This window comes from Pipra filicauda, unplaced genomic scaffold (genome assembly GCF_003945595.2).
Source record: "Pipra filicauda isolate LSUMZ 115617 unplaced genomic scaffold, ASM394559v2 scaffold473_size681673_pilon, whole genome shotgun sequence".
NCBI lineage: Eukaryota > Metazoa > Chordata > Aves > Passeriformes > Pipridae > Pipra > Pipra filicauda.
This window is the reverse complement of record NW_024104613.1, coordinates 160,709-187,955: the sequence shown is the minus strand read 5'-3', so window position 1 is coordinate 187,955 and position 27,247 is coordinate 160,709. Positions and strand designations below refer to the sequence as shown.

General features: G+C 34.7%; 1 protein-coding gene across 2 annotated transcripts in view; it reads right to left on the bottom strand.

Annotated features, from left to right (window-relative positions):
- Window positions 1-27,247, bottom strand: part of KLHL1 (kelch like family member 1) — a 202,758-nt gene that overhangs the window by 20,391 nt on the left and 155,120 nt on the right. The window contains exons 7-8 of one of the 2 annotated variants that reach the window (XM_027739035.2): window positions 17,615-17,839; window positions 1,786-1,948 (exon numbers count right to left, since the gene is read on the bottom strand). In XM_027739035.2, coding sequence (XP_027594836.2) covers window positions 1,786-1,948; window positions 17,615-17,839 — 388 coding nt within the window. The remainder of the gene's footprint in view (window positions 1-1,785; window positions 1,949-17,614; window positions 17,840-27,247) is intronic. The other variant, XM_027739034.2, reaches the window with a different exon arrangement.

Below are 27,247 nucleotides of genomic sequence, written 5' to 3'. Positions count from 1 at the left end.
GTTTCCTGAATAGTTACTTGAGAAAAATGGGCACTTACAGAGCACAATTCATACTGTCTGAACACAGATATCTAAAATAGGTAAGACAAACAATATCCTAAAAGTTCCTATTTCTTTCATTGACCATAGAGGAAGCTTAGTATGACTGGAAGATGTAGTAGATGTCTAAAGAAAAATATCTGAAGTTAGGTGTGATGAATTCTTCCCCACCTATAAATTATTTCAGTTCATACCATAATTTTTTAGCTAAAAGTAAGTACTTTAAAAGTTGTAAGTAACAAGGAATACATAATATCATGTTACTATAAAATGAATTTTAATAAGTGCCACATTAAAACCTAAAAAGTGAAAGTTATAAAAGAGAAATTTAGAATATGAACACAATTAGAATTATAGGTTTGAGGTAGTCTGTTTTGACAAGAACAAAATTTCTGTTTACTTGTCTTACTTTTGATTTGGCTCCTCGCTAAGTCCCCAAGACCCAGCGAAAAGCCTCCCTTCCCCCCTGGCCCCTTCTCTGGCAAAACGGAGGAAATTATATCAAAACTTATTGCTAACAGAATAAAAACTATAAAGTAATATATACAACAATCCTAACTAATTCTCCTATGATAATAAAATCATGTATTTACAAAAATCACCCCTCTTCCCACGTAAAGTCCAGGAGGAGAAGAAGTCTCTCCTTTACTCTCGGGATTACAGCTCTGATTTGCCTTAGCTGGAAAATATCTCTCTCTCTTCTATAGGGTGCAGGATCTTAGTACCCCGTCTCTAGCCATCTTCCAGCTCCACGGAGGGGGGAGCTGGTCAAACCATGACATTACTTGTGGGTGAGTGTAGTCGCCTTCAGACAAACAAGGTTTCATGGGTCAATGTCTGGCTGAAGCAAGGTACAAAATGCATTTACAACAAATCTTATCACTGTGTACATGACTGCATTAGTATCATGGCTTAGGAATGGTACCCCCCAATTAAGTGTCCCCACTGAAAGTCCAAACCATACTGCTGCTCACTTGCATCCCACAGTCCCCTACGTCTCCCCCCTGCGCGTGGCTGGAAAGGAGAATTGGAGGCACAAATGGTGAAGATCACAGCTTGATATAAGAACAATTTACGGAAAGACCAATGAAATAAGACAAGGGACAGTGACAGCTACAATACCAACAGCAGAAGGTACAAGAAAAGAAATCTTACTGCTCACTGTGGAAACCTCCAACAATAGACAACACCCAACCACAGCCACTCTACCCCCAACCACTCCCTCTGGCTCAGGACCAGTGCTATGCTACCACAACCGGAAAGAACCCCTTCTTCCCAGAAATTAGTCCCTTTTCCCTGCCCCAGCAAAGAGTGAGGTGGTATAGAATAACCTCCGGGTCCTGGCCACGATGTCTCCTGGCTACTGCAAAAATTAACCCTTTCGTGGTTGGAATTAGGACAATTAGATAAACTCAGTTAACTGGAATTGGCATATACAACACATAAAAGTCAGATGAGTCAACTACAGTTTGTCCTGAATTGTTTTATACTATACAAACTGAAATTTCTATATTCTTAAGCATTGATAAGAATATTACACAAAACCAATATAGAATATACATAAAATAATACTTATTTCGAATCAACGTATGAGCCATGAGATATAGGAGGGTGTGCCCAAATGTGACTACATTTATTTCAAAAGGCACCCTGAATTTCAGTATGCTAAATTAGTTACTACTGTGTATCAGAGTTATTCATCCATCTATGAAAAGTGTTTCAATTGTGTAAGCATACCCTACTCACTTGCCATTTAATGCTGCTACTCCAACAGTGCTTCTGGCAATTGACATACTTGCCACAAATGTCCACTGCTGACTTTGAGGATCCCACCTCTCAACTGTGTTCAAATAACTCCAACCATCATGTCCTCCCACTGCATAAATAGGCCCTTCAAGCACTGTAACTCCTAAAAATGGAAGAGAGAGTGAGAGAACATAAAAGTTTGCTTTCTCTATCAGTAGTAAAAATTAAAAAAGTTTTCCAAAACAAAACCAACAAATGAACTTGTATATTCAAAGTAAAAATGGAAGCACCAATTTGAGATTTGATTAATTAAGGATTAACAAACAAGAATAAAATAATGCCACTCCACACATTTCTATGAAAAACAGGTCTTGTTACACAAACTTAATTTCATTCCTTGAGAAGTGTTTGCTTCTTAGATTTCTGTAAACAGTTTGACTTAGTATCTTATAACATTCTGATTATGAATTAGCTCTTTAGAATAGCAGTAAAGCACAAAAAGTATGGACTGGATAGCTGATGGATCTCAAATTATTGTCAACCTAAGGGGTATTGCTGGGTTCCACAGGAAAGGGAAAGAAGTCTGGTGGGTTTTTTTTTGTCAATTATGTAAAAGAAAACACACAACTTTTCACTAGCAAAAAGCTTGATGGATCCGTACAGAATAAAAAAAACACATTTAAAGTCTCAAGCAAGTAACTTAGAGTGAGAAATTTAGCTGCTTTATCAGTTTTACCCTATCAAAAGAAGAAATAGCCAGATACCTTCACAGGAAAACAATGTTGTATATGTAAGGATTCTTTTATTTATTGAAGAAAAGTAAAACAAAATGTAAAGCATGAAAGTTTTAAAAGGAAATATTTAAATAAGAAACAGATTTTTAACTATGAGGGGTTTTAATAACCCAGTTAAAGGAATTGATCAATTCTCTCACTGTATCTTCAGTCAAGCTTAGAAGTTTCTGGAAGATAAGTTAGAGCTAAGTACCATTTGTTACAAGAAAGTGAGCTCAGTAATTCCATTCTATGAATCCATCATCCCAAATGAGCACCATTCTGAAAAATCTCAGGCTAAGTACAATCCTATTCCTAAGTCAATATCTTTTTTTACCCCCCACTCCATTTCACATGATTTGAACTCATCAGAAAGTCAGAAAACAGTAGACCATTAAAGTTTCAGAGAACTGGTTTATTTTTTTCTTGTGGAAAGTCCATTTTTAGTTTAAAATAACGTAAAGTTTCCACTTTCTGTGTAGAAACATGTTGTTCTATTTCAGAAAAGTCACTCGTTAAAAGATTATTTGACTTTAAAATTATATTTATCAATGAGTTTGAATATGTTTCCTCTCAGTGTTCACAGAAAGTGTTCCTGCACTTTGGGTGTTGGTTTTGGTTTGTTGGTATTTTTTAACTTAGAAAGAAAATAATTAGAAAGCCCTACTAACCCTTACAAAACTTTTTCTTCTTATGAAGTCTGAGCCTCATCTTTTTCTGTAGAAACTCATTCTCATTCGGCCAACTCATTCTCCAATGTTTTTTATTGTCTTGCTTATAAATGCTTTCTATTCAATTAGATCTTCCAGTTATAATTTTTCCAGAATATTAAAGGGAATATTAAATTGAAGTCATGATATATACATCTCAATGACTTACCTCAGAATGCAACCAGTAACAACATGTAGGAAGATGTGTCAGTGTTCACACAAAAATTAGGGCATAGTAGGCTGTACGACATAGTAGTTTGCGAGTGGGGCTTTTTGCTTAGTCTAATATCTAATATTTTTAAATACTCTTAAATCCCGAACAAACAGGTTTACATTGTCAAAAAAGTATTTACTATGGTTTATTATAACAACACTGTACTATTTAGCTTTTCATCTATATGTTCTTAATTTAATGCAAAGTTAAATAGAAAATCAAATTCTTATTGGGATAAAAATGAGTCATAGTCAAAGAAAGTTTAGGTGCATGAATGTTTCTATACAGGTACTCACATACATAATTGCTGTCTAGATAAATGCACAAACCCTCTCTCACCTAAAAAAATAAGCAGAATTGTATTATTATGCAGTGATTTTCACAGGGAAACTATGATGCATGCCAAAACACATCTCGACATTTTGAAATTTCCAGCTTTCATTCCTCAAATAGCTTATTTGTACTTCCATTAAGATATAAACAGTTGTTTTCAACTTATTCTTTTTATCTCATTCACTATTTCATACTTTTTGTCAAGTACCTCATACTTGAGTTTAATTCTCATCTTTTTCTTGCTGTAAATTAAGGCATCACAATTATTTCAGTCACTGTTTGGAAGGAAATTTGCTTTCCCCATAATCAAAATACCATTCTTCCTGCATTTTCATGGATTTTTATCACTCCCTTTTTTTTTTAATGACATGAAAATTGATAAGCTCATGGCATTAATATAATGTTATTTTCTCTCTCCATTTATTGTCATACTCTTTAACTGGGCTTTATACAGAAAATAGTCTACACTGGCTTCTCTGATCTTCTAATGAGAACTTTTCTGAGTTTATATAATGCATGTAGAACCCTGTGAGATGCACATTTCCTTCTGATTTTTTCCCCAATGATTTTGCATGTAGCAAATGGTGCTATGTTGCGAATTCAACTGGCTTTGTTTATTGGTGATCTCTGAACTTGTCAGATCTTACTGAATAACCTCTACACACTTTGTTATCATGATGTTCAATTCCATTTCCACACAAATTAATCTTACATTGACACAAAGAAATACTGCAGTTAGAAAAGTGTCCAAAAGCTGGGAATATAGTCACAGATACACCAATAAGGAAACCTAGAAGCTTATTTTGCTTGGAGAATTTTAAGGTATTCAAGACAACAATCCCTGTTTGAGCTTGCCTGTTTGCATTTCTTCTATAACAGGAAAACTTATTCGCGAAGGTATAGGAAAATAATTCTTTCCATACATGAAAAAGACAGAAAGTCTTATGTACAAAACTAATCTTTCATGCTGCTGACTACAGCATTATATTAATGTGCTGTGAGGTCACACATTTAAAGTCTCTTCTTTACAGAATACCAAATGCGCTGACATCCTTACACTTGCTCCTTAAGAGCTGGACCACTTCTGACCCACTAAACTTTAAAATACTGGACAAATGCATTCTGCAATATTGAATTAATTTTGTTTTGGTATAGTTATGGCTGCATATGTAAGGGAAAATCATCATTTCAGACTATGTAAATTCAATAGTGCAAGTCCAGTTTTCTCACAAGTAAATAAAAGAAACACACAATGCTGCATTCCGTGAAAGTAGTATTGCACCTATTTTAAGTGCTTTCTCTTTTTCTTTTTTTTAATTTTGATATTTGTAGATATCTGAAAAGCATAAATACAAAATGGAACAGATTGAGAGACATGTAGACATAGCTGGTAGGGAGTTCCTCTTATGGTACATCCATGAGAACTAGTGGGTGTGGATGTAGTATGTGTAAAGAAGGTAAATAGTACAAAACAACTTCAGAGGGAATTGAAAAAGTACCATTAAAAATCAGGAAAATCTGCCAGAAATTCTGTAAGAAATGTAGGGTATACCAAGATAATTTTTTCCAAGTGGTAATCTAATCATGGTATATAAGTATCCACATAAAGAACAGATTGTATGATTAAGAGTCTAACTGTAAGAGGAATAACAAAAGCTAGTGACTGGAGTTGGTAACCTGTTAAATTAAGCATGGGAATTTTGTAGTTTAACCAATGATGGCAAGGATTTTTTTAAATTATGAATTTAGAAATATACTAGTTTCTCTGATGCTTGACAATTTCTATCAGCTCATTTTCCAGCCTGTTGTGTTCTATCTGATGGCAGCAGAACCATCAACCACTCCTCACTGTTTTTGCCATCAGCTAAATTGCTGATCATGCACTATTTCCCATTGTCCAGGTCATCACTGAAGATGATGAGCACACTGGGCATTGGGAAACATCACTAGTGGCTTTTATCTGGACTTTGTGCTGCTGATTACAGCTCTTTCACCTTGACTGTTCATCTAGTCAAGTTGGTCAGGAATGACTTTTCTTCTATAAATTTATATTCTCAGTTGTGGCAGTGAATCTGATGAGAAACTTGTTTAAACATGTCTTAAAATGGCTCTTTGTGGTCCCTTTGCAAACACATGTTTCTTCTTCCCAACACCCCCCCACAGCAACTGTTATCTCCCATGCAGGAATGTCCTGGGAAAAGTGTCCTGAGGTGTCCCATTGGTCCTTTGTTTAACCCCTTCCTATTGGCTGTTGACCCTTTACCTGATGGTTTTCTCTGTGTGACCCTGAACTCGTGATTGGTTCCCCTTTGACCCTCCTAAAAGCCTTATAAACCCCTTCCCAACAATAAACTCTCTCTTGCCTCCTCTCCACGCCCGGTGTGCTGTCTCTGTGCCTGCCATGGAGCCACGTGGGTGCTGGGGGGAGGGGAGGGCACCTCTCCCCTCCAGGCTCGGGGCCTGAAAAACCCTGTTTCTGGAGTCCCCCTTCCCCGTCCAACAAGACGTCGGAAATGGTTCTTCAGACAGAGAAGGAACTAGAGTTGGGCTCCCCCACGTCGTGGATGGGGAAAGGGAAACCCATACTCAGTCAATTTAATATGAACCAAAACTGTTCCAGTACTATTTGCTCTATCACCTTCTCAGGGATCATGGTGAGGCTGACTGGCTTGTAACTTTGCAGACTCTTCTTGTCCTTTTTGACAATAGGTGTAGCATTTGTTTTCTTCCAGTCTTAAGGAACCAGAACATCAGGACCTTTCAAAGATAATTGACACTGGCCTCACCATTACATCAGCAAGCTCTCTCCACACTTGTAGGTGCATGCTTTCAGGTTCCATGGTCAGCTTGCTTAAATGTTCCTTAAATTTTTCCTCCCCCACTGAGGGTAAGTCATCCTTGTTCCAGATTTCCTTCTTTGGTTTCAGGGACCTAGGACTCTCAAAGCCAGTCTTAAAGACTGAGGCAAAGAAGGCATTGAGTACTTCATCCTTTTTTGTGGTCTTTCTCACCAGGCCCCCTGCCCCAACCAGGAAAAAAAGCTCACATTTTCCCTAAGTCTTCCTTTTGCTGTTTAAAGACCTGAGAAAGCCTTTCTTGTTGCCCTTCAAGTCACCCATCAGATTCAACTCAAAATGAGCTTTGCCTTTCCTAAGATGATCCCTCCAGCACCTCTGTATTTCTCCTGGGTCACTTGTGCATTTTCCACCACTTGCACGCTTACTCCTTAACCAGAAGCTCTCAATCCATCCTCCTACCTTCTTTATTGATTTTCTGCACATCAAGATAGATTAAAGCAAGTGATCCTTGAAAAATCTGTCAGCTCTTCTGGGTCCCTCTTTTCTCCAGAGACATATTTCCCAGAGCCACCATTGCAGAAACCAATATATTGCCCTCAGTAGTTTTGGCTCCATTTTGTGGCAGCTGATGTACAAACTGTTGCATCTCTTGCCTGCTTCTATTACCTGTGCTCAAAGCCACCTACCTATGAAGCCCCACTGTCTAATTCTTATGTTTTCTAAGAAGCCAAGTTTGAAAAGCTCTAAGCAATGAAGAAGTATTTTCTTTCTCCATTAGGCAGTGCTTGTACCATATGTTTCAAAAAATTTTAATGAGTAGTAATAATAATGTAATCAACTCCCCCAAGAAAATAATTAAATACACATTTTATATTACAGTGGATTGTGTCATATATTCAAGCATTGAATTCAAGCATTTGAATTTGTTTAAAGCTTAGATGCCAGAACTTCTACATGATTTTTATATTGTACATACGAATTATAGGGTAGTCCCTAAGGTGTTTTTAGCCTCCCTATCATACAGAATGGATGGATTCCAGTACATCTCATCTCTGTGTCAACCTGTACTGAAGTTACTGAACAGTCCATGGTAACTGTAAATGGAAATACCACGATGAAAATCTTAAGGGATATATTCTGCTAAGATCACAAAGCAAAATATTTTCCAGTAAAATTGATGAAACAAGACCATTCACTTTTCTGAATGTTCCAGGTCGTTTGTTCTAATAGGAAAAAAAATTAAATTTATTTAAAATAGTCTCTGTTGAAATGTCAGAGTTCCAATCCTATTAGCACACTGTATAATTCCTCCTCCTTAAAGAGCAAAGGGACTGAACTCTATATACTTTTTATTTTTTTCTAAATGGTGCAGCCAATTTCTGCATGGTCTCTTGAGATATGATTTTTCACCTTTTTGCAGTCAAGATACTGAACAGTGTGTTAGAAGATGAGAGTTCACTTTGACTTCATGAAACAGGTTTTAATGTTCATTATGTCCTACAGTAAACTGACACCAGAGTACATAATTTTGTTGTTTTCTGTCATCTAGTTCCACTAGATAATAAACATTCACCTAGATTTACACTCATAATGTAGATGTTTTTATTAAAATACATAGAACAGGCTTTTCCTGTTTCCTTAATGAGAAAATAATAATTTTCAGCTGACACTTGAAGTCTGATTGTCATTAAGCAAATTGTGCACAAGAATAGTACTATTAGTTCTTCCAGGACAGTTTGCTATGAGAAGAGGAAGGACACAAGGCCCTCACAGCTTTTCTTCCTGTATCTCATCTTCAATAATTTGGCAGAACTAGTTTAAGGCACAAGGAAAGAAGAAATCCTCTTGGTTTAATGTTTCACACAATGCTAGTGCTCTGCTGTTTTCTGAGAAAAGTAATAGTACATTCAGAAAAGGAGTATTTTATTGTAAGAGAATTACATTAAAAATAATCAAGGTTATTATTTATCTGAACAACGAAACTGGAAACTGGTGGAATCAGATCTTACTTCTCTAATTTGTAGAAAACAATAATTCTGAAACTGGCAGATTCCTGAACTAAAACAGAAACAAACAAACATAAGTACCTTAAAAATAATTCCTCTAAGTATTTAGACTTAGGAATCTATGAAAGCAAACAGTGTAATTTTTAAACTGAGATCTAAAAAATTAATATCGTCCAGTATGCAATGGTAGGCATTTTCCTTTTGCTTGCCTTCACAAAGCTATTCAGCAAACCCCCTATTATGTTTAATTAGGTGCTGAGATCTGTACAGTTCCCATTACTTATACTTAAAAACTGGAATTGGATTTTTAAATTGCTTCTCTCTGATGTTACAAAATAAAGGAACACTGCCTATTATATTTTTAACTCTGCATTTCCTTATGTGCCTAATGGATCTAATTTCACATATTGAAATTTGAAAAAGCATCAGAGACAGACACTATATCATGACATTGAAGGTGAGAAGACAATCAGTGATTTGTTATCCAAATATTAAACTTGATTGAATAATACACTTTTAAGCTCTGCATTTATTTTACAAGTAGAAGTACATTTCTAACAATCTCCTTTCTTACCCACATCCACAGAAGCATAATTAGACAATTCTGTATTAATTGTAACTAACATTGCTGCTTTTCCTTACTCTGTTCTTGTCCTCTTTAAGTCTTAAACCACTTTTCTTCCACAGCTGTGGTGTCAGAGAAAGTAAAGTCTAATTTGTTTTAAGATTCAAACCACGACAATTATGCATCAATGAATTAAACCTTGTATTTAGTTCTCACAACCATAATATTAACTGGGTGTGAAATACAATTATCATTCTTCAGATGCTGCATATAAGACTGCCATAGGCCAAGCTGGGAATTAAGTGGGTGATTAACTGGAGAATTAGACCTGTCCTACCTTCCTTAGTGAATATTCAGTGACTCATTGTTGAAAATACCTATTCCTATGTTTATTCACAAGCAAGTATTGAGGCTGATTTAAAGAATTATCGAAATATCACTGCTCTCTTGGGCCAAAGATATTATACTAACATATTAATATAATACAAATTTATAGAAGTAAAGATCTGCTCGTGTACTCTTTCATTACATTCAGTTTTTTAGACAAGACACTAGATTCTTAACACTGCCACACTATTATCCTGAGAACATGACTCAGAAATTATTATAAGTGTTGTTGTTATGATTTGTAACTCTTTAGTGGATTGGGTCATGATCTACTACTTACTGAAGGTGTAAAGTACAATAAAAATATACTGAATAATTCAGAAAAAAAATCTCTGTAATGCTCCCCATGATTAGGAAGAAAATCCAAAGCAAAAATCTAATATACATGCAAATCAATATTGCAGAAAAAATACTTTTAAACACTCAGGCCTTATGTCAATACATAGTGAAAGCAGCCAGAATGACATATTTCTCCTGAGATTTTCACATTAAAAATAACAATAATTTAACTACATAGAGGTGCACATTACTAATCAATATTGCATAAAAGAAAGCTTCTCAAACTAATCTCTTAAGACCTGCTTCTGAAAGGGTAAACAATAAGCTATGTCAGAGCACTCTGTGATCTGGTAAGCTGATCTGTTGAAAAACTATTCTACTTAATGCTCAGGTGATGATAGGTGCTGAAAGAATTACTTGTTTTGCTTTCCTTGCATGTGCAGCTTTTGCTTTACCTATTACATTGCCTTTATCCCATCCTAGAAGTTCATTTTTTGTACTTCTGCTTCTCTCCCCACTCCACCAGGGGCCAGAGAGCCAGCAGCTCTGTGGGGCTAAATTGCTGGCTGGGATTAAATCACAACAACATGGAAACTGTTTCTTCGTGTTGCACAAGTAACAAAACAGTGAAAATTTTTCTTTCTACTCCTGAAGCACATAATCAGTATATGAATGTGATCTTCATGATGGAAAGTATTGTTTGTGATTGCCAATATATGAAGGTCCAAAAGCACCTCAGATTTCCTGCACTAGCAGAGTATGCTGCAGATTTGACATGTAGAGGATGCATCCGTGACAGCTCTGTTGATTTAAGCTTCAATTGAACAATCATGGTCATTTCCTCAGAGTATCTAAATACTGCCACATACATCTGGAAATACGGAATATCATCGCCCAGTGCAGTAGAATTTGTTCAGTATTATATGTGTGGTAGTATGAAGTGGTATAATATTTCCAGTGTTCAATATGCTTTAATAAACTAGTAACAGGAAAAGTTTCCTTTATCCAATGTTTTAGCTGATTTGCACTGTAACAAACATTCAGCAAAAAAATGATTATATCTTTCAAGAATTCTTTTATGTATAAATAGTTGCTCTGCTTACAGCACTTCTGGGAAATTAATTACTCATAAATAATTACAGTTTTATCATACCAACAGGGTATGAGCTAATCTGTTGGTTTCAATGCTAATTCAATTGTCTTCATTTTACTGACATTTCTTTCTTCCTGCCTTTCATCTCTGGCCTCCAGTTCATAAGGTCACTGCAGGTTCATATCTGCCCTGATGTCCAGACTGGAATCTCAGATTCTCATGGATCTGTCTCTTTACCTCTGTTCTTTTTAATCTCCACAGTCTGGTTTCTTTTACATAAACAAAACATACATGAAATTTAGATTTAGTTTGCTGTAAAACTCAAAAAGAAAAAATATATCCAAATGCAGAAAAAAACCCTACTTATTTTCTTTTCTATGTTGATGGAAGATGTAATTTGTCATTTGACAAAAGAAAAAGAAAGTACATAAAAAGAAAAAGCTATTCTGTAACTTAGTGGAGAAAGAAGAACAAAGATTCTTTTTATCTTCTTCATTTTTATAGTTTATTTTACAGTTATCACGGATGGGAGTGTTAAGGCTGTACCAAGCTTTTATTTATATTCCCAGTATACTTTAACGGTTTCTACCATGCCTTTCACATAGATTGGAACTCCATATGCAAACATGTATTTATTGGGGCTTAAGCACTACCTAAAATAACACCATTGCTTAACTACTACGACAAATGTTTTTAAAATGGAAGATGAAAGTTCAACTCTCATTGACTTGAAAATTGTCCTTCAAACTAGGTCTAAAGAGCAGTATCATTCATCATCAGATTTCAGTGTTCAACAAGCAATAATCTATGTTTTATAATATTTCATGAAAAAGGTAAAACTCAGACAGCCTGTACATTTAGTGGTTTTGCTACTTTGCTGTGCACCTGATCAACTGTGCTCATAAATCCTTTGTCATATATTTTCCTGGTCAAAGTATTTTAAAAAATCTCTTAGTAATACTCATTCTTTAAAGGCTTTGTTTACAAATAAAGTTTATCTGGCATAAAGTAAAGTAGACTTTATTGACTTCATAAACTGCATATTTAATCCTCATAATTTTCATTGTAATGACCTGTTCATTATAAATTTGTGTTAGATTTGTTTTCTCCTTTACTTGTATCAATGTAGTCATATATTGTTTTGCTATTATAGATCTATTAAGGTTAGTATCTGATACTTTTTCTGGTATTGCACTGAAGGCTCATTTTAAAAAGCTGTTGAAATGTTACAAATTTATTGTTGAAAATTACCTTCTTTATGTCATCAATGGAAAGCAAAGGGATTAAAAATATTTGCTTCATGACAATATTTATATATAGAAACTTTATTATATATAATATTTTTTCAATTTATTGCTTTATGAAGGAATAATTCTACCAGAAATTACTAAACTGGTAAGCAGTTCCATTGATACTACCTACTAGCCCTTTAAGATATTATGTACTTCATTACTATGTTAGTTTTATTTAAATAGAAGTTTTCCTACAAATTTACTATAATTTTTGTTTTAGTTTTGTGTCTTCAACAGTTTTTCAAGATCATATATTTTTGACGTCTCTCAAGTTATACGTACACACTCAGTACAACTTCTTTGGTTTTCTAACTTCAAGAGCAACTGGAATCTAAGTTATATTTGCATTACCACAAATACAACTGGCTTTTAAAATTATATTTTCAGTAGAATATTCTTGGATAAATCACCTGTGAAGAAGTGGAAAATACAATCTACCTAATGTACCTAGACTGAAAAATATTTATATTTGTGCTTAATTATAATGTTCCAATTTTTCTTATACTCAGCTATGATAGAAAACATTAAAAGTATTCCTATTAAAAAGACAATGCCTTTTTTTTTTTTTTTTCAAAAGAGCGCCTTTCTTTCGTAGGTTAACTCTGAAGCTTTTATTCTACTCCTATTTAATGGGAAACTCCTCCATTCATCTGAAGCTGAAATTCAATATCTCCAAATTAGCACTTCAGGCAGAATAAAGAGCAACACAAGGCTAACAATAGGCTGATTCTATATGCCCTTACATTAAATCCAATTGCAAAATTCTACATTTATTTGAAAAAAGCTTCTCAGCTTTGTTTCTTAGAAGTGGATTACTGACTGGAAAGCAAGACTTATTAATTCTTTTGTGAATACATATATTATTTTTCTTTAGGGCATACCTAAACATTTGCAACTACACAGGACTACATTGAGCTGGCTGAGAATATTTTGTCTAATTTGGTTAAGAGGAAATTATTTATGAGTGTTTTCTTCTGTGTTTTAAAGAAAAAATTAAAACATTCATTACGATGCTGCAACTATGTTTAGTGTATTTGCTCTGTTCACCCATGTTAGAGGCAAAACTCACTTCTAAATCAAAAAGTGGAAAATGACATTTGAGAGTCAATGGCCTTAATGACCAAATTTGAACTACTGGAAACTGTCATTGCTTTGAGTCTGTTTCTGTACAAATTCAGATTCTCAATGTCTGTATAACAGCATAAAGCTTGCTTATGCTATGTCTTAATTTTCCCTGAAATAAAAAAAAAAAAAGAGCTTTCCACTGCTAAGTACAGCTGATAAAGTAATTTAAGCTGTGGTACCCAAATTTTATCTCTAAGGTTCTAGTTTGCAATGTTCTTATATGTTCCTATAAAAAAAAATCTAAATGGAACTACACTGTCCAAATATGATCCTTTTTATGATGATTTGGGAATTACATTTTAGATTATAAACATAATATTGGTACTAATATTCTCCTTCTGAACCAAAAGATTTATAGCTTATTTTCAGACTTCAGCTTGGCCCTAAAGGAATATAACTTATGTGATTCAATACTTCAGCGATGATAGTGGCCAAATTTTAAGTGGGCCCTACTCTGTAGTGCAAACCTTATCTGCTGAAGTGTCAATATGATTTGTGTGGGTCCTTCTTTATGCTAATCCTTTAATTTTTGCCCTCTTATCATATATATACTATATTCTTTGTTACCATATACAAGTTTTACTCAGAGGCAGAGATATTTTTGTAGAGCGAATCCTATCTACTCTAGGCCTATATCCTGTATAAATAAATCTAAGGCTTTCCTATCAGCAATGAATAATTTTATAGCATTTTCGCTCAGATGATTACAACTGGTAAAATTCCTCCAAGAGGGGAGGAGAAAAATATTTAACTTGCCTCCACTTTAAGCTGTACAGGATTTTATTAGGTAATGCCATGCCCCGTTAGCGTCCTTCCCACACTGATCATCTTGCAAATATGTTTGACTATGGATAGTGAGATCAGTATATTTACACAGCCAAAACCTAAAATAAGAGCTTAGGCACTCTTTACATAGTTCATGGAAAGAACAAGACAACATAGAACACCTACCTGAAAATACTGCTGTTCTCCCTTAGTTATACCGGAAGCCTAATTTTCTCATTGTGGTACAAAATCGTTTATTTTGGAAAGACAAACTCAGTACAAATCTTTTGTTCGGTTGTTTTTTTTTTTTAAATCATGGTTTCACTGGATTTGATATCTAAAATTTTAATTAGTCTATTACTGGTTTCCTTTCTCTCTTCTCCTCTGTGTAGACTATTAAGTTCAGCAAAGAAATTGGAAAAGCAGATGCAGAATTGCTTCACAAAATTGCTGAATTTATAAACCATAATCAGTTTTACATTTCATTTCTGCCTTTCACTGCCTTTCTGGTGTCTTATTGCTCTTTCATATTCCATTCTGTTTTATGGATTACTCAACAGGGATATTAGAATCACTATTATTTTAAATAATAATTTTGCATCTCATAGTCTGCCCTTTCTTTTTTGTAGTTAAGCATGACTGTTTGCAAACACTACCATTACCAGAGCTTTCCCTCATCTTTCAATGGCAGCTTTGAAACTGCCTAACATATGACTTCCTACACTATGTACTTTCACTACAAGACCTGACAGGTTTTATTTCCTCATTTCTACATATATTAACTTATATATACATGGATCTGTTGAAGATTATATGAAGACAGGATAAAGCGAATTGTATTACCTGGTTGTGACTTCAGTTACAATGGGCTACATCTGAAAATTTTTTGCTATGTCAACAAAAAGACATTCATGAAAAGGATGGGTGCTTATTTCTAATCCTGTATACAAACCAATTCAAACTGCTCTAGCATTATCACTACATGGATATAACATAGCACATAGTTTAGAAAACTAACAAAAAAGATTTATTACTTCAGATTAATTTCTCATTACAAAGGGCATTACTAAACTAATAACTTTATGGGATAATTTGAAAAAAGTTGCAATAAAAAAAGCAATTAAATTCTATTAACTAAGCTTCTCAGGAAGAATATATCATGATTCTTACACAATTCCAAATAGAGAGCACATCTCTAATGCTTCCCAAACAACTGCATTTAATCACCTCAGTTTATGTTTCTTTCCTCATTTTACGTTTCTTTCCTCATTTTACATTTCTTTCCTCATTTTACATATTGTTTACAAAAAGCCAGATTTCTTCAACAGAAAAATTCAAAAGTGATTCCACAGAAAACAAAAAAAACCCTTCAGTGGTCAAATGCCTCATCTGTTCCTTTTTTTTCCTATAGAAAGTGTACCAGTTTTTCTCGTCATAACCTCAACTGTCCTCGACTTAAATTATAATGGTATTTTTTAACTCTATTGACCAAAAGCATCTGTAAAATGATTGGTCTAAAATTATTTTTTTTAACTGATTGTCAAGGGTTTTTGATCATGGATCCATCTCTTTTGTCACTAGGAAAAGTTTTTTCTCTATCAAGAATTCCATAATGTTTTAATAATGCTTTCCTGTGTTATAGCTGAAGTTATTGTATCTTTACTACCCTTGGGAACAGTACTGAAACTAATAACAGATTCTGTAAAATTTTTGAACACTGGTAAAAGAGATATTACATTTATTTCTGCATGTAATTTATGTATTTTCTCATGTACTTTCTAATTTATAATGAAATTTAAACTTAGGAAACAATTCTAAATCACAGAGCTATTTAGTGTCATGATGCCATCTGATATAGATTCCCATAATTATTTTATATGTTAAGACTTGTTTAACAGCAGCAGTATGTATGCATTACAAGTGTCCAATGCTGTGACTGGAGGGGCAGGAAAGCATGTTCATTTTGTGCAATATTGACCCAACAGTACATTAAAGGACTTGCTGCTAGTTGTAACTCAGGGGAATGGACAAGATAACATAGCCTGTTGTGTGAGTCGACACAGGCAGGCAACCAGAATAACCACAAAACCACAGCTGAAATGCAGAGTAAACCTATTTCATTTCCTCGCTAACCAGATGACCCCAAAGTAACACCCAGGCAGAGACACACCAGTGAGAATACGGGCACCGTCAGGCTCAGACTATCCTGGTGGGCAGCCAGCCTGTTGTTGGCACCCATTTATCAAGGATACGCACACACGTAGTTTACCACCGCGTTGTGATCTCCCCTGTGCTTTTTATGATCTCTGAGCTTTGATCTCTCTCCCAAAAGAAGGAGCTCAAGTATGTCCATGAGAGTGCCTCCAAGGCTCCCCAAACACCTACATTATCTCTACACATAAATTCTACTTCTCAAAACAGAGGATAAACAGCACTAGGCATGATATATGGGGTTTCCCCAACTGTTATTCTCCAGGCCTTGGCATTCCCAGCTGCAAGGTCACCTGAGCAAATCTACCATCCTTGTCACCATTCATCCTCTTTTTACCCTTTCTTCCCAACACTTCTTTCCCATTTCTACTTTTCATCATGTTGTAATAACTCTATCACACCAAGTGATTTCAGTAGAACAGATAATGAGCAGTTCAGTTTTCCATACCTTATAAATTTATATTCTGGTGGGTATTCCGGTACACGTAGTATGACTTACAGATTCTAAACTCCTTTATTTAAGCATGAAAATCTCATCACTATACAGTTAGGAATAAAAAGAATATTTCTGAAACATCACAAAATTAATTATGTAATTGAATAAACTAGAGCTTTTTTCCTACCATAAATATATATGAGATATATAATAGAAGGACTCTTTTTTTTTTAAAGGAAGCAGCAGAACTGTATTTTGTTTAATTTAAAAAAAACAATAGGGAAGAGGAATACAGTGTGGTTTGATTAATGATGACAATGGCATGGATAATACTATTATAAAATCAAACCAAAACAAAACCCAACTTATCTGAAAACACTTGAGGAAAAAATATCCTTTCAGTCATGATGAAGCTATTGCTATAAATACTTTGTAAAGCATATCAGTCCCTCATTGACACAGTCTTTATAACCTTTATATCCTATCATAATAGATAAATGTAAACACATAATTCTGATTAAAAATAGTCCCTTGACTGCTTGAAAAATTAAAAATGCCCTTTTTCAAAATCAATGCATACAGATCTGAATTTTCTCACTAATTTATGTAAGTTTCAGCGTTCCTCTGCCATTTATTTGTTGGTTTGGGGTTTCTTTTTCCAGTATTATTTTGTCAAATAATAAAAATTTACTTTAACCTTCAATATACATAGTGATCTAACAAGAAGTTATTATTACTGGTCAGAATGCTACGACAGCTTAAGTGTACTGAGTTTTCAGTTTTTCACTGCAAATTATATAACTGAAAACTGAGGCATCATTTAAAAATAATGTTTTTCTTACCTAAGCCATGCCTATGTGTTGACATAGGTGGTAACACAGTCCAAGCCTTGGTCTTTGGATTGTAACATTCAACAGTGTTTAATGTCTTTAAGCCATCCCGGCCTCCAATGACAAACAGCTTGTCATCGATGACAGCAACACCAAACTGAAGCCTCCTGCCATTCATTACTCCAGCCTGAATCCATATATTTGTTCTGAGATCATACTTTTCAATAGTTGTAGCACCTGATGAGATAGAATAATAATAATAATAGAATTATGTATAAAAATGTATTTTAAAAGGCAATGTTTCTCTTTTTTTCCCTAAAAGTGTTAAAACTTTGATAATATTTTCTGATTAGACATACATCTTGAAATTTTTTTTTTTAAATAAAGTAGTCACTCAAATATGTGCATGTGTGTGTGATAGATTACCTTTCTTACCTCTTCAAGTAGCATGAAAAAAAAGAAAATCTAAATGGCCACTATAGAAACAAAATATTACAACTTCAAATAACACTATGCTCTAACTTTATGATTTTTTAAAGTTCAGTGAAATAACTATATAAAATACTAATCTTTTTACACTTGATTCCAATCTTCCATACAATGTCTATTGTCATCTAAGATTAGAAGTCGTATTTGAATTTGCATTTATGTTTTTGTTCTTATTTTAGATACTTGTGTAGGGTTTCTTTCAGACATGCTTCTGCTGGAAGTAGAGAATGCTATACTTACAATCTGAAGCAAAATATTTCAAGAATGTTTCCATATCCAGTCAAAACTATTTCCTTCTGCGTTTAGTAATTTGAATTACTTTCAAAGATTAATTAAAAAACTATAAAGACCATTATGTGTAATATAACTTACCATTTAGTAATGAAAATGTCATTAAGAAGCCTCCACTGTTTAAACTAACTCGCACATAATATGCAAGATATCACAACAATGTTATAAGAAATGAAGAGTTTATTAACAAAAAAAGAGGGATAAAGGAAACATAATTAACTTAACTAGATTCCAGAATGTCAGTCATGCATTCCATTTATTGTAGTATGACAGTAGAAAAATTTAAAACAGAACTACAAATACCTAAATAATAGATGAATTTAAATTAATCCTTAAGAGGGTGACTTGATAATACATCTGAAATGTAACTGGTGTTTTATCTTAATGGTACACATAATGGTGCTTCCAAAGCTTAAATATCCTACAGAAAAAAATCAACATAATTATTAAGCTTTACCAACTAGCTATTTGGATTATAATAAAAGGTTAGAATTCCATGGGAATTAATTATTTCAGGATTCATTTATTCTTTGGAACAAAAGAGCAACAAACTGAGTGCAAACAAACATCATGAAAGCAATAGCTTTGTTAATTGAACTAAAAAAGACATAATTTAAATTCAATTAGTATCTAAGTGTAGCAGAGCAGCAATAATGTACAATACAACAAAACAACTGGATTAAATCCCCTTCTAGTTTTATGAAACCATAAGATATATGAAGTAAATTTTGCATTTGATTCAAAGAGACATATTTATTTCTCTTTTTGACTCTAATTTAAAATTGAGTTGTAAATGCATAAATCCTCAGGTTTGAAAGAAGAAAATATACAGATTATTTGATACAGGTTTTTGGTGGTGCTGCAGGGCATATTATAATGATGCATATTAATAAAGTTGTACTGCTGGAAATTTTTTATATGTGGAATATATTCATGCTAAAAGCTAGAACTGTAGCACATGAGTTCCATAATACTGTCTTTCATTCATGGCTGGGCTTCGTGAATGAAGATTTGGGAAGGGCTCTACCCACGTTTGTTGCAAGCTGGTGGCTAAAAAGGCCAATACGAGATAGACATGTCCGGTTGCAAAAGGCACAGCAGAAAGACTCCCTAGGTGGTATATTCTGCAAGGTACGATTCTTTCTGCGTTGTCTTTTCTCCTCGAGAGTGTTCCTGCGTGTGTTCTCAAAGGCATCAGCAGTGTTATAGATGGTGTGTCTCCAGACATCCCGATTGGAGGCCAGAGTAGACCAGTTATGGTGATCACTATGGCCAAGGCTGAGATGTTGTTTCAGGGAGTCCTTGTATCTTCTCTTTGGGGCTCCTCTCGTGCCGCTTCATCCTTCAAGGCTTTCAAGACCCAAATGAGTATGGTTTGATCTTATAGCTGACCCTGCTTTGAGAAGCAAGTTGGACTAGAGACCTCATGAAGCCCTTTGCAATCTGATTGCATGATCTGGGGTGGAGATTGTAGCCAACAGTTTCTTTTCCTAGGCATGATCCGTTCAAAACTTTCAACAAGATAAAACCTCATATATGAAACACTTTCACTTAAGATAGTGAATCAAATACTATATGAATAAAAGACCGTTGCAATCCTCTCCATCTCCTGCTATGTCCCATATTTATTTGAATTTCTTGTTATTTATATATTATTTATATGAACAACTATCCAGGAAGAAATGTACATATTTATGAACTAAAATCTTAACAATTCCTGCCAGCTTTCACTCCCAACTACATGAAGTCCTCTGTTTAAATTGAAGGGAGGAAAATTTACCCCACATATCAGACATCAGTACTGTTTTTAATGCGCTTTCTCCAATTTAATAGGTTATAAGAACACAAAAATATAGTTTTTTAATTAGCATTAAGATATTCCTAATTTAAGTCATAGTATTGCATTTGGTTTAATGACATTCAGATAATTCTTTCTGATTACCTAATGGAAAAAACCCCAAACCAGCAAATATGCAATTGAACAAAAAAACCTGTCTTGTCTTAGTGCTGTTCTGTTTTAAAATATTTTGATTGCAATGGCTCTGCTGGAGTTAAATTTAAACAGGAAAAAATCTTTCAACAAAAAGGTGGTGGAACCGCTGAAAGATATCATCAACAGAGATTTTAGGATAACTTTAATTGTAGATTATTGAGAACTTCTTCAGTCACATACAAATGGACAAGTAATAGGACAACTTAGATTATAAAAGGGAATAAACTTCTACCTAGGAAGAAAATAGGGTATTTCTGACAAAGTAATAGATTCTTTTGTTTAGCTCAACTGTTTTGATCTTGCAAGTAAAAGGATATTCTGCACCTAGAATAGGAGGTGAAACCTTGATTAATTCCAACAGGATTATAATAGACAAATTAGTTTAGCTCTTTAAGAATCGGGTCCTTTGGATATATAAAATCAATAACATATTAGAATATTGATTTTTCATTTATCATATATTTTATGGTTTGAATATATTTGAATATAATACTTTCAGAAAGAAAGTATCCTTACATCTCCAAATGTTGACATCACAAATATTAAAACTAATTTATTTGCTCTGAAAAAAATTCAAGCAGAAGCTCTGAATTATCCAGGGGTGGGTGCACCAAAGACAGCACAGTCAGCTGATCAAAAGAAAGGATAACCCACTGTATTCATCACTGGTGTGGCCTCATGTGAAGTACTGTGTGTAGTTCTGGGCCCCACAACTTCAGAAGGATGTGGAGCTCCTTGAATGCATCCAGAGAAGGGCAGAAAAGCTGGTGAAAGGGCTGTAAGGAATGTCCTGTGAGAAGAGGCTGGGATCTTTAGGGGTTGTCTAATTTGGAAAAGGAGACTGAGAGGTTAATTCATTGTTCTCTACAGCTTCCTGAGGAGTTGAAGTGAAGAGGGAGGTGCAAAGCTTTTCTTCCCAGTATCCACTGTTAGGACATATAGAAATGGACCAAGTCTAAGTGGATCATAGAATCACATCCAACCAGTAACCCAGCACTGCCAAGTCAACCACTAAACCATATCCCCAAGTGCCCCATCTACACATCTTTTAAATATCTCTAGGGATGGGGAGTCTGTCACTTCCCTGGGCAATTCCACTGCCTGATAACATCTTCAGTGAAGAAGCTTTTCCTCATATCCAATCTAAACCTCTTCTAGTGAGAACATTTCCTGTCACTTGTTACTTGACAGGAGAGATTGACACCCACCTTGCTACAACCTCTTTTCACGTAGTTGAGGGTCCCCCCTGAGCCTCCTCTTCTCCAGGCTAAACGCCAGCTCCCTCAGCCACTCCTCATAAGACTTTTGCTACAGACCTTTCATTAGCTCTGCTGCCCTTCTCTGGGAGCATTCCAGCACCTCAATGTCTTTCTAGTAGTGAGAGGCACAGAACTGAACACAGCACCTGAGGTGTGGCTCACCAGTGCTGAGGACAGTGGAACAATCACTTCCCTAGTCCTGCTGGCAAGAATATTTCTGATACAAGAAAGGATGCCATTGGCCTCCTTGGTCACCTAGGCACACTGATAGCTCATATTCTGCTGGCTGTAAATCAACACCCCCAGGTCCTTTTCCACCAGGCAGTTTTCAAGCCACTCTGCCCCAAGCCTGTAGTGCTGCATGGGGTTGTTGTGACCCAAGTGCAAGACCTAGCACTTCAGCTTATTGAAACTCATACAACTGGTCTCTGCCCATCCAGCCAGCCTGTCCAAGATCCCTCTGCAGAGCTTTCCTACGCTGCAGCAGATCAACACTCCCACCAACTTGATGTCATCTGCAAACTGCCTGAAGGTGCACTAGATGGCTTCATCCAGATCATCGGTAAAGATATTAAATGGCACTGTCCTGACCACCACTTGTGAGTGGCTGCCAACAGGATTTAAATCCATTTACCATCTCTGTTTCAGCTTGGACATCTTGATGGTTTTTACCCAGATAAGAGTACATACATCCAGGCTATGAGCACCCAGTTTATCCGGGAGAATGCTGTGGGAAATGGTGTCAAAGGCTTTACTAAATTTCAAGCAGACAACTTATATAGCCTTTCCTTCATCCACTAAATGGGTCACCTTGTCATAGAAGATCAGGTTAGTTAAGCAGAACCTGCCTGGGAAAGTAGAATATAGTGTCTGTCTTTAAGTCTCTATTTTAGAGATAGAGAAATTAAATAATATATCAGGGAGTATAAGAGTTCCTACAAAAGAATGTCACAAAAGCAATTCCTGATTACGATTTTTTTCTGCCAAAATTGATAGTGGGTGTTTGTGTCTAGTCCCTGAGATACTGGAGTAACTAGAGTTATTGAAACAAGATGAACAGGATTAAAGGAGCAAGTTATCAATTCAATTGACTGTCAAAATGCAGAAAACTGTAACAAAAGCTCACTGCACAAAGCTCCAGGAAAGTATACTAGTCATAAATGCATTCTTAAATATACAATAAAGTGCCAAGTCATGGTGTTTCTCATCACGAATGACAGTGTAACTTGTTTTCATAATAACCTTTAGGCAATAATATAATAATAGATGTTCATAAAAGATTAGTTTTTTACTTAGTGTAGTGGGACAGGAATCATAGATTGCAAATGTATTTATGTGAGTAAAAACAATGTAAGAAGTTCAGACAAATATGAACTTCGATAGGTAGTGCATCATTTTGCTGTGAAAGACATTTGTCCATACATATTTTCAATAAAGGACACCTACTGACTTTAGGCAACCATTGATATTATGGGTATTATGGAATTATGCAGGTCAAAGTGATTATGGTTTACATCTATCTTTACAGAAAGTAATCAATAAGTAATTAATACTCAAAATTTTTATATACTTCAATCTCTTATTGATATTGTATCTCTCTTCTTATCAGTAGAAAGCTGATGTAATTTTAGACCATCTTTACATGACCGGAAAAAGAATAAATAAGCAAGTCCATCATTAAACTAGCATGATATCAGAAAGAAAAAAGAAAGCAGGAAATGGGAAACATTACTGAAGCAGAGACCGTAAATGTTTTGACTTGTCTATAGTGTCTATAATTGTAAAATTTTATAATTTTGTTTTCCCTGTAGACTTTTCACAGTAACATTATACATATATCTCTTTCTATTTATCTATCCATCTATCTAAGATCTCATAGGAGCCTTTTCATGGTAGAGTTAAATAACTTAAGCACACATTACAATGACAGTTCTGTTGGATGCCCTATGATAGCAGATTAAGCCTCTGTTCCACAGGTTCATGGAGCTATGATTTTCTCAGATGCTACAAAAAACTGTTAGAAGTATGGGGAAAAAAGAAGCAGAAAGAAGAAACAGAAATAAATTGATTCAACACTACATGTAAGAGAAAAGGTGTTCAAATGGAAATGAAAATGATTAATGAAGAGCTTATTGCTGAATTTACTGCAATGTTGATGTGATTTTACTGTATTAATAACAATGTATTGGTACATTTAGAACTATAAATAGTTGTAAATTTATTACCTTTGATATAGCTAAATAAAACAAATAAATTTCTGATTTAAATAGCCTGTAGATTTCTGGACCAGAAAAATCTACATTATTAATCATATGGTGGCAGGTAAAGACCCATTCACAAATATGTCCCACTATGCTAGGTACTGGAAAAATCAAAGTAAAAATCAACTTTATATATTACAGACTAAAAACCAGACATAGGCAGAAGAAGAGAAGTAAGGCATATAGAAATAAATAATGTGATAACATCAAATATTTTTTCAGTCTATGGCCATATATTTATTCATGAAATTTAAGTAGGTAGAAGTAAAATAATTGGGAAAATATGAAAGAAAAAAGGATAAAAGCAGATAGTAAGATGAAAGTAAGATGGTGGGAAGAATATGATGATGGCAGTAGACAAAACGTTTCACAGAGTAGGAATGAAAACACTCAGAGACAGGTAAAAGATGAATTTAAACAATAATAATAGAGTGATGATATTTCACTACAGACACAGTGCTACAGTATTTTCTGAACAGACGCAGTTTCTTCCTTTGTTCAATTTCCTGACTGGTTTCGATAACTGGAATGGATTCAGTTCATTCTATCAGGAGAGGGGATGGACACAGCTTTAAACATGAAAATGTAAGTATCTGCAATTTGAGCTATTTGTATAAGCTCCCAGGGTAGTGATGGTCAGTGCTGCTGGTGGATTCTGTACATCTGTGTAGTAAATGCTGGTCTTGACTAGACCAAGTGTACTATCTGCATCAGTATTGACTATACTCAGCATTGACTGTATAGTTTAGGTGTAGACATGTATAATGTAAACACTAAAATTTAGATGAACCATATTCTAGTTCTTATGTCAGTTGTTAGTATTTCATATAGCAGAGTGAAAGGGGAGACACCATATAGGTTTTGGTAATGCAGGCTATGGCAATTCAAGACAAAGGAAGGGACTGCAGGCAATTTTTCTATTATATTTGTTTTCTATGAGAATATAGATAAAACAATGCTGACACTTTAAAATAGCTTTCAACAATAAATACTTTGAAAACAAAAGTTTTAGGACACAAGAACTATTTTCAGTCTTCAACTTTCAGGTATAACTTGGTTTCCCATATATAACATATTTCAGGAACAATAGAATACTTTTTTTTCCTAGAATTCTGATTCATTTTAGTTAATGTGAATAATAAGATTAAATGCTCTTTAAGTACAAATTATTAGACAACATTTTAATGCAGTATCATTGTTTTATGTTCCTTAAACTTTCTTTCAGTATTCATAACTTATAATTACAACTTATCTAACTTATTTTATTATTATAACTGATTTTATTATTAGCACTTGCAGATTTTCATTTTATTGTTTGAAACACATACAGTGACAATAAAATGTTTCTTTCCCATGGTCCTTGCTTGCCTGCTATCATAGCCTGTTCCCTCTTCCTGTGCTATAATTATGCCTGTGCACTTTCTTTGAAAAATCAGAAAAATATAAAGATGTGTATTCAAAATATGTAAATTTTAAGGAGGTATATTTATTCAGTTTAGAAAAGTAAAATGTTCCACACTATAGATTGTATATATGCATTGTAGTATCCATTCACCAATGCAGCCAGGGACCAAGGGACTGTTCATTCCCAGAACCTAACAAAGCATTTGGAAAGTGCTTTATAAAGAAATTGAACATAAAATTTCTGTCCTGAAAAGCTGTTATTCTTAAAACAGTAACCCTACTGTCTGAGTACTGACTAAGTAACTCCTAAATTTTAAAGTAAGTATACAACGTACAGTGTGAGTCATATTTTCAAATTTACTTGTTAATATTTTGCAGTTATTTTACTTCCAACTTACTGATGGTTCTACTCCTGCTATAAGGAAATATGGCCTTGAATTTAACATAAACATTACTTAAAATTATCACAGCCTGTAGAGAGAGATTTTCCATAAACTACAGACCCACAGCTGTATCATAATTTTTTAATTATGCAAATCCCTGTGGTTTGAATAATTACTGGTCCCAAAACTATATAACCATATGTTGTACATGTCTATCTCACCTCTTTTCCAATCTTTTTCTTTACATACTCTGCCCTAAATATTTTGCCTTTTACAGCAGCCTTTGCAATTGCCCCAGACTCTTTGTGGGGGAAGGAAAATACAAGACAGAAAAAAAGGAACTTGGCAGACAAATATTTTGCTTCTGAAGTTCTCTATCTACACTCTCTAAAATAACAGTACCACTTCACCCTACTCAAACATTACTTGCAATTTTTTAGAATAGTTTGGAGGGAGAAAGTCAGAGAAGAGAAACATGCAAAGGAATGGAAGTAACTGAGGGACAAAATATGTGAGATAATACATAGGAGATTTAGAAACACAGGTTTGAGAAGAAAGATTGTAGCTAGTTCATGAAGAGAACACATTGTAATGTTAAGTCCAAGATTGACATAATTTAAAAATGTAATAAGGAATTTTGTACTGACATAAAGACAGGATGTTGCAGGGAACAGAGTAAGACACAAATAGGACTGTTCTTAGTCTTATCTTAGCATGTCTTTCTGTTGTTTGCTCCTGAATAGGAAAGGTTTGAATCCAACCATGTCTGTGAAGAATTGAATTTACAGGATCCATTCTAAAAACATCACTTTTGTATCTTGAATTTGTTTATTTATTTCACAAAGGAATTTTTGATATTCTGGAGCAGGGAGGGTATAGGGAGAACGTTTATCCTGCAATTCCTATATGATTGCTTGCATTGCCCTTGTGTCTACCTCCAAAGTCTTCAGCCAGGTGCAAATAACAAACTAAGAAGCATCTGTTCTGCCAAACAGCATGGCCCCCAGCTTGTTCCCCGACCCTGAATGTTTATATTTCATATGTATTTGTGCCTTACTAGGTTCTAGTGGGAGCAGTAAAATAAAAACGGAAGAAATATTTGTATGCAGCATTCACTTCAGGGTCCAATCCACAATGGCAGACTGGATGAGAATGCAACACATTTGATTTCTTCCATCCTGCAGTACTGATAAGGATTTCAGCAGGTTTTCTAAGGTTAAGCACCTTTACACTTTTTAAGCACCCATACCCTGATATACAAACACCATTCTAGTTGTCTGTGACACAGTCCTGACATTATTTCATTAACTCTGAAAAAGCGCATATATAATCAAGAATTACATTGCAGGACAATGAGCCATTCTTTGCCACCGGATCTGGAGGGACTACAGAGTATCCCTGGACATACGCAACTAGTAGAGAGAGGGATGGAACCTTATCCCCATTCATTTTCACCACTTCTAAGGTGAGATCAGTATCTAGAGTTTTTAAACCGCCATGCTGTGGTACAGTGGAGTCACTCAGTCAGTTGCTGGTTCCAGTGATAAGCAAAAATTGCTTATTTT